The 15,498-nt window shown below is 40.1% G+C and overlaps 1 protein-coding gene across 2 annotated transcripts in view; it reads left to right on the top strand.

The window, feature by feature from the left end:
- The first annotated feature begins 553 nt into the window (after positions 1–553).
- Positions 554–15,498, top strand: part of ttc27 (tetratricopeptide repeat domain 27) — a 103,717-nt gene continuing 88,772 nt past the window's right edge. Inside the window, exons 1-2 of one of the 2 annotated variants that reach the window (XM_042432846.1) lie at positions 554–711; positions 12,120–12,303. In XM_042432846.1, coding sequence (XP_042288780.1) covers positions 12,146–12,303 — 158 coding nt within the window. In that variant the 5' untranslated portion in view covers positions 554–711; positions 12,120–12,145. Of the gene's footprint in view, positions 712–4,145; positions 4,430–12,119; positions 12,304–15,498 lie in introns of those variants that run through there. The other variant, XM_042432845.1, reaches the window with a different exon arrangement.

Genomic DNA, 15,498 nt, shown 5'->3' with positions numbered 1-15,498 from the left:
GCTGGCTAGCCACAAGCGTGTTTCTCTGCTCTTCCTGCTCCATCGGTCTCAAGTCTCGAGTCTGCCTGTCTGAACTCTCCTGTCCTGCTGGCCCCTGCCTGAGGTGTCACTGCTGTCAGTTACCGTTGTCAGTTACCCGGCTGATCATCTGAGTTTTCCTGCCCTGCTGGTATTCAGCATCCTGGCAACTCGTCTCTTTTGTTCTTCCCTCTGAATCCCACCTCCAGACCCCTTCCAGCTGCCCTATTCAGTATCGACTTCTCTGTTTGCACTGTCCAGCATCCTGACTGGACATCTGGAAGCCATCCCCCATCCCTCTGCCTCTGTCCTTGCCTTTAGCCACAGTCTGACTTCATTGACTCCCTTCATTTCCAAAAAACCTTCAATTAACTGCTATCCACCACATGACCACCAGATGCTCTCTGGCTTCCCCACCTGTCCCACTCATCTGATTTCCACACCCACCTGATTACCTGTTTCTCTTTCTCCAATCACCCTTTACCTGCCTCAGTCACCACCTGATTGTGATCTGCCTGCACACCTGCCCCTCATTCCCTGTCACGCATGCCAGATTGTCATGTCAGTGTTGTGCACTTGTGTTACAGCCATCTGTCCGTGTTTTGACCTGCTTCCTGATTATGACCTGCCTGCCTGATTGCTTTGCCCTTCTGGATTTGTTTGCCTGTTTGGACTGCCTTCTCAAGCCTGACTGTAAGCCTGTATGAACTGTTGAATTGAATTTGAAAAGTCCTCTTTACAAGACCTATTCTGCCTTCAGTGCGTTTGGGTCCTCAATTCTATTGCCTTGTACATGCACATATGACACTTCAGTTGCTGTCTGTCCCACAATGACTTACTTATGTGAATTGTGAATTATGAATTATGACATCAGTCCTGCCCTTGCCCTTTAATGATATATACCTGTCCCATTGTAAAATCATTGGAATTTAGTTTGTGGTGCTCACACGGTATTGGCAAAAAAAAGCCTCTTAAAATGACCCATGTTTAGGGTAAAGCTACTCTGGATAATCACAAGATTACATTCTTTATGCTGTGAGCTCCACACAATTTTTTTTTTTTTTAACTGCATCTGCATGGCTATACCATTTAGGAAATGTGTTTTTGTAATTTGGGTGAACAGACTCTTTGATGTATTTATGGAGCCTTACTTTGATAGAGCACCTTTCTATATCAAATATCACATTTCATTTTATGTTTCAGCCAGAACACTTTCACTGCCTTTGAGATTTTTCCTGATGTTTCCCCCAATGTTGTCATGAAGAATGTGTTTGCCCCCAAACTGGAGAAAATACCCCCCCTCTTGATCTTAGAATGACAAGCTGAAAAATGACGAGGATAGTATTTTTACAGAAAAATTCAAGACTAGTTTTTTGTTTGTTTGTATTCTTTGGTTCTTTTGTATGTAAATACTTTTTGAAATTATTTAATTGTTCGTACTGTTTCAGTGTTTGCCTAGGAGGCCTATTTTTAATCCTTTTGTGTAAGCGCTCTGGGCCGCATCAGTTCATATATGTAGGGTGAAGTCAGGTAACATGGGACATCAGGTAACATGGGACAAATAAGGTTTTACATGTTGGGCTCTTTAAATATTAGCAGCCAATCACCAAACATGGTATTGCATTGTTACTACAAATGTCCTTTACATGAAACAATCATTTTGATTAGTCTGAGGCTGTGGTCGAATAGTCTTTTTTGCTTAGGAAGGTTCCTAACTGAGTGAAATGACTCGGAAGTATCGAAGTGGCAGCCATGATGAGAGCTGGTCGAATTCTGTAACTGCTAAGGAAAGGTGCTCCAATGCTTCCTTTCTAATCTCCTTTAGCATAGGTTACACTTGACCATACTTTACGAAAGGAAAGTGATTCATGTGTTTTTCCCGTTTTTGTCTTCAAATCGGCAATTGGAATAGAAATTAAATCAAAACCAGAAAACTGTTTTTTCACTTTTATGTTATATCTATATTATCTGCCCCTACTGCATCTCTACAAAAACACTGTCATTGACTATGCTTGCGATAGATAGATAGATAGATAGATAGATAGATAGATAGATAATCAATGAAGTTACGTTAGCTGTGCCTCGCACGTATATACATACAGCTTCTGTCTTATTGGGGAAACGCACTTATTGTTTCTACTTTATAAAATACTTGCAGGGATCACCCCACATTAAGAGAGACGTACACATTTACTCACCAGGCACAGCAGCCTAACTTTATTTTTTAAATCTCCAGACACGCCGTTTCTTCACACAAAAATCTGCAACAAAACAATGCGTTGAATATTTGTTTATCATAATAATACCTGTTATCAAACAAGTTGAAAAGAGCTTTGGATGGAGGGGAAATGGACCCACAGCCTGTATCAACCAGAACAACTTTAAAGCACAATCAAATCAACATTTCAAGGTGTTTGGGTTTGTATGTGGTGGTTCTTAAACTATTATATGCATTATAGGCTAATAACAGATTACAATCGGTATATGAACCATAACACAGAAATCTGTCTTTCAAGAAAAAGGGATATGAGACATTTTTAGTCAGATGGTGTTTTCAATTCATCATGTTTGAAACTTAAGACCGATGATTATGTACAGTAGTAGATTTGTAGGCCTAACATGTTATGTCATACATTTAACATTTATTTTCATACAATAATTGGGATTAGGGAGGGTGAGTCTGAGCAAGCATTCTCAATGTGACAATTTTGTTTCAGTTTTGTGACTGACAGGCTATATTCCTTTTTTAAATTCGATTTGACCTTTGTAATGAAGTTATTTTTCAGAGTGTTGCGCACATTTATATAGCCTGCATGAAACAACACGGTAAGAACAACCGGGGCAAATTGTGTAAGATGTGCTTTTTGTAGTCCATCTTCAGAACATTGTAGTTTCACCACGGCAGACCTACGTCAATAACATCCGCCGTCACATAATTACGTGGCCCAGTGTAAGTGGAGTCGGATTCTCTCAGCACCGCAGTTGTCTTTCATTAAGTCCTTATGACTTCTCCTTCACATCTTTCCTTGACCTTGTGATGTTTTCCATCGAGGTCAAAGAAAAGTGGTTAGGAAAAGACGATAGGAAGGACTTTTCGACCGCAGCCTGAGATAACTGGGATGGGTTGAGCAAAGATTTAAAAAATCACTGGTCCCAGAACTTGCAAGATAGCCTAAACCATGTGGCATGATGATTTTCTCTTTTTGGTAATAAAAGTACTGCAGTTAAAACAATAAAGGTATAACACCAAAAATGATTGTAGGATGTTGCATTTTATTCACTGTTTGACTTCAATCAAAATAGTTTCACAATACACTTTACTTTTTATGGGAAAGGGTTTTGAGTGACTATCCCATTTTACCTGAATGCAATAGGTAAAATGGGACAAAAAATTAAGCTAAAATTTTTCTGAAGTGAAATTGGCATGTTTCTAAGCTACCAGGTGCTATAAAATCATGAAAATACTAGCCTATACTGAACTGATAAAAGGATTTAACCATTTAAAAACAAACAAACGTGAAATACAATTGTTCTTCAATGAACTTGAAATGTTTGGGTGTCCTCCATCGGTGACTATTCCATTTTACTTGAACATGTCATCGGACTGAGGTAGGGGTTCTCGATGTGTTTTTTACTTGGCAACACGTTTTCTTTATATAAATATAGCGGAGATCTATAACAAGTTCTACAAGTAACACTTAAAGTAGTCTTCAGAATTTTCGGTGGTTTTCTTGGTAATCTACCAAAAAGTGTCCTAAATTACCAGTCTTCACCTTATGCTGTACTATACGAATTTAAGTTATTACTATTTTTTATGAATAAAAATCTTTGTGTTTGTGTTTGGCCGTGTTCGTAACAAAAATATAACGCGGATTATGCCAGGATACCATTTTGTTGTTGTTGTTGTTGTGACAATCAGATAGTAACGTAAACTTGAGAATTGCACTTCGTCATGCTTCGTCATTAATAATGTCCGTTAAGAGTTAAATACGACATATGTTATTACAAATTGTCAACAAAAACTGCAGTCAACATGCGTTGGTCAGTAACTGCAGCATCACACACTGGTCTACAGCTGATCTACAGTTTGTACAACGCATCTCTCCTTTCAAAATGCCCAGCAGGTCCTCATTAGTTTTCCCACAATGCAATGCGCATCTGTCATGGCTGCTCACTGATGCCACTTGCAGCACATGGGTGGGAACAAACATTTAATATCTGTCTGAGAAAAACGACTTGGCTCATTAATAACGCGACTAATCGCCGGCTTTGACCTGGGACCGTCCTGACTGAAGACAGCAGGCTCAGAGGCGTTCAGTCATGCTGCTGGACGCGCAGATCGGCGTCCTGCGGGGCTTTCTAACAGCCAGCCAGGCAGCGGAGTGGAAGCAGACTGTTTTCACGGCTGCAGGTGAGACACCAGCCTGTCTTTTACTTATTTCACCACATAGCTGTTAACCCAGTGACGAGCAGGTTATGTTATGTGAAATGTGCAAAGCGAAGCGACATGTAAGCGCCGCGGTGTGAATCTTCCCCCGCTGAGGAAACTCACTCACGGTTTTACGTTAACTGCAAAGTCAGTGTTTTAATGTCATGCCGATGAAAGCTACAGCCACAGTTAACATAAACCCACATGGATTCATTAACTGTGTTGAAAGCTGTTTTGTTGTTTGTGTGTGTGTGTGTTAAGCGAGCTGTTAGCCGGTCCCTGTCGTGTGTGGATCTCACGCCAGACCGCATTCAATATCTGTCTGATATTAAGTCATCCTGCTTTATGACCTGAGTAGATACTTTATTAAGTAATACTTGATAGCGGTTTATTACTGTTGTGATGAGCTTTGCTATTCGGCACACATGCCATATATGGATTTATGCTAATTAAAAGAAAATGTCAACTTTTGTTATTGATGTAAGCTAATATTAGCTTGAGTTCGCCCAGTTTTCTCAAGCTTCTCTCAGGATGATAGCGCGGTGGAGTCTTGGGTGTAATTCCGACTGAGCTTTTGCTAACTGAGGTTTAGACAGAGAGCTAGCTGAATGGAAAATCTTCCGTCCTTGTGCCGTCGTTTTGTACATGTGCTGACAAGCAGGCGACTTGATTTTTCACACGGACTTTATAATATCGGAGTATGGCGTGACGTCTTCATTCTATAAATCTGTCAGCATCTGTAACAGTGGACCCGAGCACTGAGCCGGAGCTGCCTGGCATGGCTGCAGACACACACACACACACACACACACACACACACACACACACACACACACACACACACGATAGTCTACAGTACAGGTTACTGCTTTCTGTGTGTTGTGTGACCCGCTTTCATCGCCTCGGTGCCTCTTCTGTCAGGCTGTCAGCTCAGAATAGCCAGACTGATGCTTAGACAGATGGAGGAAAACTTCAGTTATGGCTGAACAGCAGCAGAGCCATTCAACAATAGCTCACAAGACTACCATCCTTTATGTAAAAATATTAGGTATCAGCTAGTCATTATACAGCAATAATGAGATGGTGTCAGTCTGTAAAACCTGAAATGAAATTTGTCTAATTGAATCTTTATTTTTTCTGGGGTTTTCATTCTAATGAGACTTTATTTGAAGTAATATTTTTCATGCTGAAATGGCCAGATTGTCAAATATTTAATTTTGAAAACACATTGATTGGAAAAATACTCAAATAGCTGTGGTTTTAGACACCTTATTGTACTGCGAGGCTGAAGTTGTGTGATATATGGAGGGAGATGAGCACACACACACACACACACACACACACACCATCAGAGCTCTGCAGGCTGTACCACATTAAGGGCTGCGACTAACCATTATTATCATTATCAATTAATCTATCATTCATTTTCTTGATTAATCAATTAGTTGTTTGGTCTTTAAAAAGTCAGAAAATTGTGAAAAATGTTTGACTGTTTCCCATAAACCAAGATGCAACCTTTCATGTTTTGTCCTGACCAACAACCCAAAGATAATCAGTTTACTGTCATAGAGGACTAAATAAACCAGAAAATGTTCATATTTAAGAAGCTGGAATCAGAGAATTATAACATTTTTTCTTAAAAAAGACTCTGAACAATGAATCAACCATCAAAATAGTTGGCCATTAATTTTCTGTCCATTGACTAATTGATTAATCAACTAATCATTGCAGTTCTAACCACGTGTGATTGTAAGTGAGGCAGATTGGTTGCATGTTTGAAAATGAAATTTTCACTCCTCTCACAGCTCAGAATGAGTGACTCTGCTGTTGCTCCTGGTCTGTAAATGCTCCACTGACTCTGGATGATCATGTCAACCTCAAACTGAAGTTAAGCTGCTGCCTCGGTTTGATTCTCAGAAGAAACTATTAGTGGCTGTCATTACCTCCCCCTCAACATCAGCAGCATCCTTTGCTTGTACATTAACAACTCTTTGTAGCTGTAGAAATAAGGCAGCCATGTTGTGTGAGGATATAGTTACCTGCCAGTGGTTTACACTGTTGCTTCAGAAAAGATGGTTTCTTGTTTGAGTCTTGGTTCTGTTTTTTTTTTTTTAACCTGACAAATCATGATGCTTCATCATTTTGATTCCAAAGTCCTCTAAATCCAATACTGAAGTTAATATACTGTAGGGTAATATTGGTTAGTAAGCAGTAGTAATAGTATTATCATAAAACAGCCCTGCTCAGTGATTTGAAACACTGTCATTTGATCATCGTGGGTGTACAAAAAAAAAGGGGGGGGGGGGGGGGGGGGGTGGAGAGCCATAATTGTTAGACAGGCAGTTTCATTTTGGATCTGGTTCCTGGATGAAGTACAGTCGGCCACTGATGTTACGTCAGTGTGTCAGATACACAGGCTGTGTGGCGGTTGTGGTCAGGAGGTAGAGCGGGTCGTCCATGGCGGTTCGATTCCTGGCTCCTCCAGTCTGCATGTCCTTGGGCAAGATACTGAACCCCAAATTGCTCCCAATGGCTGTGCTAGCACCCTGCGTCATGGTAGCTTGCCGCCATTGTGTGTGTGTGTGTGTGTGTGTGTGTGTGTGTGTGTGTGTGTGTGTGTGAATAGGTGAATGTGGCTTGTAGTGTAAAAGTGTTTTGAGTGGTCGGAAGACTAGAAAGACACTATATAAATGCATTTACCATTTACACACAGGTTGTAACATAAATCAGGCTGCAGTGTTTCTGCCTTCTCAGCCAAAATAAAAAAAGCTGATTAGACATCTTTGAGTTGTAGTTCTTTTATTCTTTAGCTACTTGCAAATGTTCAAATGTTAAGCTAATATGTTTTGGTAAGGGATTTGAAAGGATTCAGATTCGATAAAATTCTATCGAACCGAACTACAAATGAATCTAAATGAATTACAAACACACGTGTTAAAACACACAGTATATCATCACTGGTGCAGCCACCTGGTTTTAAAAATTGCATGTCCTAAATGATCAGTTATTGTTTTCTCTATCTCAACTGCAGAGAGAACCAGGCCTTTATTTTATGTTGCATTATATTATTTCCTGTTCCTTGTCTAATGCAAACTCAACACAAACTTGCACCAGCACTAATTCCATAAGTACAACAGTTATGTCATACTTACTGCTCTATTGCTCTGAGTTTCTCTTCTTTAACATTAATAGTGTTTTTATTGACTTTTTTCCTACTCACCTCCATTCAGCTGTTTTTGACTGATATGATATGTCGACAAACCACTTCCTTGCACATATATTTCACATTAAAAGTCTTCCATTGGCTCAGTAGGCATCATTTCCTTTTCTGGGAAGCTGTTAATGTGAAAAATGTGCAGGAAGTGTCAAGTTCCTTTGATGGTAGCTTAACTGCATTTGAAAAAAAAAAAGATAAATTGGAAGAGATTGGAAATAATCATTGAATGAAAACATATCTGTTTAAAAACAGAAAACATGACTGTTTTATACTTTCTAATTATAATACAGATAATTCCACCCCCCTCAGTGGTTTTCAGTCAGACTATATTTCTTGATTTACAGTAATACATTAGATGGAGATCACTTGTGCCTAACCAAGGCGTGATACAATGTTATCACAGAAACACCTAATCCTACCATCATGTCAACCTAGAGGCAAAATGGAGTGGCATGCAGAGAGGAAAGGCCTCTAAACAGCCTGTGATCACAGGACAATAAAACTCTGAATGAATCCCACACTAATGACATTGATTCAGGTGTAATGCAGCTCATCAAGGCTGTGTCACACTGTGGCTCTGTGCAGTTTGCAGTTGAAAGCTAGCTTGTACACAGTAAAGAAACGGCCTTTCTGAGATATTCCTGATCATTCATCTTGGATCTATGTTGCTGCTCAGACCTGTACGCTTTTGCAAATTCTATTCACCATCGCCTTATTAACTGCAGCTCATTGCCTGAACCTTTATGAATTATGGACTAATTTCAGGACCTCTGCCTTGTTTTCCATAATTGCTGCCATTTCATCGGCAGACCTGAAGAGTAGCTGAAATGTCATTAAACATGTGGCCATACCTCAGGCTTTCATTTTCCTCCTCATAAAGCCAGAGCCCTTCCTCCTCCTCCTCATCCTCTCCCTCCCCTCTGACTGTGCTATTATGGCAGCCCCTGGGTTTCATTAGATCAGCAGTGAGATGAAAATCTCCACACCTCCTTTACAACACCAGTCACACTGTGATTGCTTATTAAAGCCAAGGGTACAGTTGACAGATCACGTGACTGACCTGGAGGTGTGCGTAAGTGGGCCAGGAGACCGGGTTCATGTCACATGTATGTGACCCGGTCTTTGACAGCGCATGAAGGCAGGAGTTTGGGGTGCACAGCGTGGTTATGTAAGGTTGACATCAAACAAACAAAAGCGAAGCATGATGATGATAATGATAATAATTGATGATGATGATAATAATAATAATTAGTAATAAGGCACAGTTTAGGCTTTAAAGGAAATGCTAATGCCAGCATGCTAACATGCTCACAACGACAATGTTTGATGTTTAGCAGGCACCATATGTTCGTGCTAACATTTGCATGAAATACAGCTGATGCTGATGAGACTGTCAAAATGTAGGTTTGGTCATAAAACAAAGTTGTTTTTTTTTACCTGCTAATTGCACAAAATGAAAAGTCAGGGAATCATCGAGTGAATACAATTAGGGCTGCAACTAATGATTGTTTTCATTATCAATTAATTTGTCAATTATTTTCTCAATTAATTGAGTAGTTGTTTGGTCCATAAAGTGTCAGAAAATGGTTAGAAATGTCAAACACTGTGTCCCAAAGCCCAAAGAGACGTCCCGTTCAGTTTACTGTCATAGAAGACTAAAGGTGGGGAGAAGCTGGAATCAGAGAATTTGGACTTTTTTTTTTTCCTTGAAAAAAAGACTCAAAACAATTAAAATAGTTAGTTATTATCAAAATAGTTTGTGATTAATTTAACAGTTTAAAACTAATGGATTAATCAACTAATCACTGCAGCTTTAAATCCAGCTCATCTTGTGGGGAACATGAATGTCTGACAGTCCATCCAGTAGTTGTGGAGACAGTTAACTAGATCATTTCTGGTGGCTCTAGATAAACAGTCGGGATCACCAAAGCCAGTAGGATTCATTCTCTGGGGACCATGAATGTTTGTAACTATGTAATGTTTATTTGTTGAGGAAATGATGATTTGATTACCACAGCGATAGAGCAGCTTGAATGACATTTGAGTCGCGATTAAATCACTGGGTTATTTCTCCTGGTTCCGTTGTTGCTGAGCTGTCTGGAGACCGGCTGGATGTTGGATGTGAAGGGCTGGTACTTAGCAGAGGAAAGACAATCCTTGAGACAAAAGGTGTGTCTGGTGTTTGTCAGTACTCGGCTTTATTTTGTGTAAATGTAAAAAAAGATTGTCATAGAGACAATTTGGGCTGTTTGTCAGGCGTCATTATACAGCTCAGAACAGAAGCTACTTCCCTCCTCTCCCTCTGTTCTCTCCCTCTTTCTCTCCCTCTGTCTCTCCCTCTGTCTCTCCCTCTGTCTCTCCACCAGGGGAACACAAAGCAATCAATGCTAATGAGCTAAGCCAGTTTTTCCTCCTCATATAAAAAGCTAATGAAAGGCGGGGAGATGTTGAACCAAGCACACCAGCAACACAATTATTTCTGGTTGGGAAACTGTGGCTCTTCAGCCGCCCCGCGTCTTTTCATAAATCAACATTTTTCACATCTCATCATCAGCCTCTTCAGCTGGTCCTCCTCACCACACAGTGTATGCTGGACTATTAACTCACCAAACACTCACACACACTGTGAGCCTTATCTTAGGGGAATGGTTCAATACGCTCATTGACTTAATGAGAATATGGAGTTAGATTAAAAATCTCTGCAAAACATTATCAGACAAATGAGGGAGGGGAGGGATTGTTGGAGTGTCAAGTTGGCAAGAGGTTTGGGGCGGAGTGTGTGCTCAGTTCTCTCAACCCTGGCTTCCAGTTTGTGTCAGGAGGCTGCAGGGGAAATGAGATAAAATATATTAGCAGCAGTTTTCTCAGTGCTCTCTATTAAAAACTAACACCACCACTGTCCACTTGGGCTTTATCATTGTTTTGACACAGAGCCTTGTCCCAGTTCACATTATTATACAGCTTTATGTTTATAATGTATAATTTATATTCATATACAGTTGGGTCCAAAAGTCTGAGACCACTTTCCCATTCAAGTGAATGGGGGGGGGGGGGGGGGGAGCATGCTGGTCTTGTTTGTGCTCTCTGTTGCAGTTCCTCAGTGTTATGCAGAATTAACTGAAGATGAGCATCAGTTATGACAGTGGAAAAAGGCCAAGAGTTAGCAGGTTTAATTTCACCAAGCGTCCACATTCTGCCCGGGCAAATAACAAGTCAAGTTTCCCTCCAAATGTAGAGCAGATTTAAAGCTAATTTTGAGAAAATCGGTAAAAGGAAAATGCTAATGAATGCACGTTTTCCATCCACTACTGTTATGTGAAGATTAGGAGTCAGTTCATCAAGATAAACAGCAAGTGGTGCTAATTCTCCAGTCACTGCCATTAAACCATCGCAGAAGAACAGGACACAACGAGATGACGTCATTAAAAGAGCAGCAGTCAAAGCTCAAATGATGGAAAACCATGTGGACGTTGTGATGGAAATATGACATTTCTGTTTGTCCATGTATTAATTTGAGGAAGGTTACAGTCTCCTCTTCGCTCCACACAGATCTGATGTTTTCGTCTCTTTAGTGGAAGCTTGAGTGATGATTAAGTAGCATGTTTCTCAACCAAGTGTAAAAACCAATTACACATACTGATAAAACTGTTAGGTTTTAAGTTCAGTCTTAAAGTCACAGTGAAATAAAAAATACATTTAATCAAATTTGAAGGATTTGATTTAAATCCCTCTTGTAATTGTACATCGCTCACGTATTCCGTTTCACTGAGAAATACAGTACATCACATGGTACAGTAGTCATGGATGTATTAAGAGAGCTGGATACGCTGCAGTCACTCAGCCTTATTGCCAATTTCTCCCAGTGGCCACTCGCAGTATTGCCTAAAAAGCATTTTCCCCATAGACCTCTATTATAAAAGAAAGTTCTATTATAAAAAGTTGGCACGACACCTCAAACTGCAAATGAGGTCAGTTATTGGGTGTGTATTCTTTTATTATGATTTTTTTTTTTTTTGTGACATCATCTCATGGGCTGAGCGGGATCTCGTGGGCGGGGCCAGTGGGAGGAACACTACTGTGCATATTCAGTGTGCCACACAACGCGGAAGCAAACCAGGAAGCTAGAAACGTTTTTTTAGCTCATGCGCCAGATGAGCAATTTTCATCTGATTGAATGGGCACCATCTTTGAGTCCAGTGTCCAGTTCCTATAATACATCTATGCTCACAGTGCAGAAGCTAAAGACACTTGACTTTCAAGCGTCTATTACTTGAGATTACAGTTGCAAGACTTCCATTTCCAGGTATCTTTGTGTGGTTATCAGCTGCCACTGTGTTTGCCATTGTTCTTTTGTTATCACTTGAATTGAACTGAATGAGTAAATTCTGAGTTAACGATTTAAAAAGTCAAACATGAAAAATGAATGTGAAGTCACTCTAATCTGTGTTGTTCTAGAGTCGGGCTCTCTGCTGGAGTCTTTGATGGATGGAGACTTTGAGGCAGTTCTGCTGAGCCCCCAGGTCTTAGATCTGCTCTCTGGAGACGGCAGCTGCAATGAAGGGGAGGACGTCGAGGCCTACCTGGAGAGACGGGTCCTGCAATACCTGACTGGTGGCACTAATGATGATCAGAGCAACAGGTAATAGAGCCAGTTCTTCAGAACAATACCAATTTGCTAAAAGTTAAGTCATCATGGTGATGTGTTCATGAGTTTGAGTGGACACTTAATTCCTGTTATCTCTTTGATTCTGATTGTTATATTATATTAAAAGGCATCAGCCTGAGGCGGCGTTCAGACTGAAAAGAGCCCCGTGTTAAAACAGTACAAGGGACTGCGTTGGTGTGGGTGTGTTGTTTTAAGATAACAAGACAATGAAATACGATTCAGGAAGTTGAGTTGGAGTTACAGATGAATGCATTTAAAGGGGACGTATTATGCTTTTCCTTATTTTCAGACATATATGTAATGTCACAATGTCGGATGTTCATGTTAAAACTGGCCGACGTGTCAAATAACGATTAAACGTATGTAGCAGTAATCCCTGTGAGCAAAAAGCAGCAGCTTCAAACTGCTCTGAACGCTCGGTTTCCAATGATTTTTTCTACTTTCGACCCAAGCTGCCGTCAGTTCGTGACGGGTTTCTTTATATGGACATCTGCTACGTGCATGGCATGTAAGTTCACTGCTCCGCTCCGGGAGTAGTTGCGCCAAGCCACGACGCCATTACACAGCACACCAAAGTAAAATAAATAGTTTACCTGTAGGAGGTGTGCTGCTTGTCTGCAGCTCTTCATAAAACATTTCACTGTGGCTGTTTCTGCTTGTACTCTTCCTCCCTGCGTTACTTCTAACTGATCCACTGAACAAATAGTTCCAAATAGCTCCATATGTTGTTGTTTCAACTGGTTTTTAGCGCCGCTAACGAAGCTCCGCTAATTTAGTGAGGAACACGTTTAAAGTCTCCCATTAGTTAGTCATTGAAAAGCTTTTAATTTGAAGCAGTAAAGCAGGAAATGTTTGGTTTGCATTGATGGTAAAGTTACACAACGTAAAGCTGGCCAATAAGAACAGAGTGGGCTCATGGGGAGGGGGGCCTTAAAGAGACAGGAGCTAAAACAGACTGTAAGAGAAACTGTGTATATTGAGGGGCTGCATAAAGGGCCAGTATGAGATAAATAATGAGTTTTTTGAAGTGTGACTCATCCCAAGCCACTCTAGTGGAGTCCAAAAATAAAAATTTACAGCTGAAATGAGCATAATAGGTCCTCTTTAAAGACTCATCAGATGCCAAAACACTGCAATGGTTTGTTATTCTCACAGACAGGATTTTACAACTCTGGAAAGTTATCACAGTGGCCGCTGTTTTATCTTTGATTGTGACAATTGTGAGAAATAGTTGAATACTAATCCACCAGAAATGTGCACTTGCATGTATGTCATTGACCAACACAGCGCCTCACTTGATGATGTCACATTGTGCTGTGGCAAAAGTTGGGCTCAGTTCACTATTTTTGTCAGACAACCGCTGTGGTGTGTTTGGTCCCAGGTGTCTGTGGTGGCACCCCCGCTGCGTCAAACACACTGCCCCCATTCAAATGAATGACAGAGCTGTGTTTTTTTTCCATGCAGAGCTGATGTCGGTCTGAACGCCCCCTAAAAGATCACACATTGGGTCACATCTGCACAGCTCACAGAGAGAAAAGCTTCTCTCCCGGTGCAGGAAAAATGACTGAAATCATTAATTGATTCTCAAAATAGTTACTGATTTTATTTTTTTGTTGATCGATTATTCCTCGCAGCTCTACTTGCATGTATATGATTTGCCAATGCAGTGCCTTGCTGTGCGCAGCAAAAGTTCAGCTCGGTTCAACCGACCCTGCGTTCTTTTGCTGGAGCTGTCTGTGTTGGCCCCCCCGCTGTGCTGCTGGACTGGCCTCATTCAGATGAATGAGAGGGCCACACAGGGCTGATGTCAGTCTGAACGCTGCACAAGCACAACCCAAATTAACTTTCCAGTTAAGGTCTTCTTATTATCTAACAGACCAGTATGGACATGTCTTGTCCTCCACCTCAGTTTCCAAACTATTATTCAATGGGGGGAAAGTGCACAGCTGCTAAAATCAGTTGGTAAGCAAGGTCGCTAGTTAGCTAGTTAGCTAGTTAGCTGTAGCACATTGAACAGTTTAAATTTCCTGCTAATGTCATTTTGGTCAATTTAGTTGTTGAATGGTGCGGTTGTTATTCGTTAATAACACTGATAACAGGATGATATGTGTCCACAGTTGCATTCTCAGCTGTAAACCAAACATGTGCATTTAGAGGATTAGAGATTAAAGGAGAATTTCTTTGTATTTCTTCCTTTCGCACATAAAAGAAATATTAACTGTAATACCATAAATCACTTAGACATGATTGTTGTACTACAAAAAGGGATAACTAAGTGTGTTTTCATTTATATTTTGTTAATAATAAGTTAATAAAAAATGACTTAATTAACTTAATTGCACACTTTGCTGTGATTAATTGTGATTAATGGCATTTGTTCTTCTTAATTTTGAAGCTTGTAATAATGGATATTAAAATGTAAAATCACGGAATCAATGTAGACTCAACACGCAGGAAGTATATTTAAATTCAAATACTATTGTTTAATATCATCTTTTTAACTTTGAGCACAGATTGTCTCCTGTGAACTACAGATTTCCAATTAAACCATCAAGTCCATTTACTGTCAGCTTGAGAGGCAGATTTCTTCTATACACCAACAGAAATAAGAAGAAAACCCAGGCCTGTATGTGAAAGTGCCAGTTGAATTTCAAAACCATCAAGGCCATAGAAGGAAATAATTTCTTATATGCACTAATATAAATAATAATTAAGAACAATAAATGTGTTCCATATTCAAGAATTTTAGTCTAGCTTTGGAGCATTATTTAGCCCCTTCCCAACAAGCTAGCATGACATGGTTGGTACTAGTGGATGTCTTCCGTCATCTAGTTTGATATATCATCTTCATCTCTAGCTTTAAAACTGAGACTGCTACAGCCTCTGAAATACAGTAATGCATAAATTGGATTTTTTTTTTAAAAACACATTAAATATTTCAAATTAATTCAAAAATGAATGCATTAATTTTGACAGCACTAATAATAACCATAATGAGATAAATAAAATGGTATGATTGTGACTTGCTTAAGTGAGCCCTCTAATTAAAATCTCCACCACGTTGACCTGATGAGGTAGGTTTGGGGGTGGAAGTAGTTGAGCGTAGCACAAAGCTGTTCTCCAGAGTGTTTGTTCTTTCTCCTTTCACCGCCTCTGTTCCTTTTGTCA

This window comes from Thunnus maccoyii, chromosome 14, assembly GCF_910596095.1.
Source record: "Thunnus maccoyii chromosome 14, fThuMac1.1, whole genome shotgun sequence".
Classification (NCBI taxonomy): domain Eukaryota; kingdom Metazoa; phylum Chordata; class Actinopteri; order Scombriformes; family Scombridae; genus Thunnus; species Thunnus maccoyii.
This window is presented reverse-complemented; position numbering and strand designations above follow the sequence as displayed.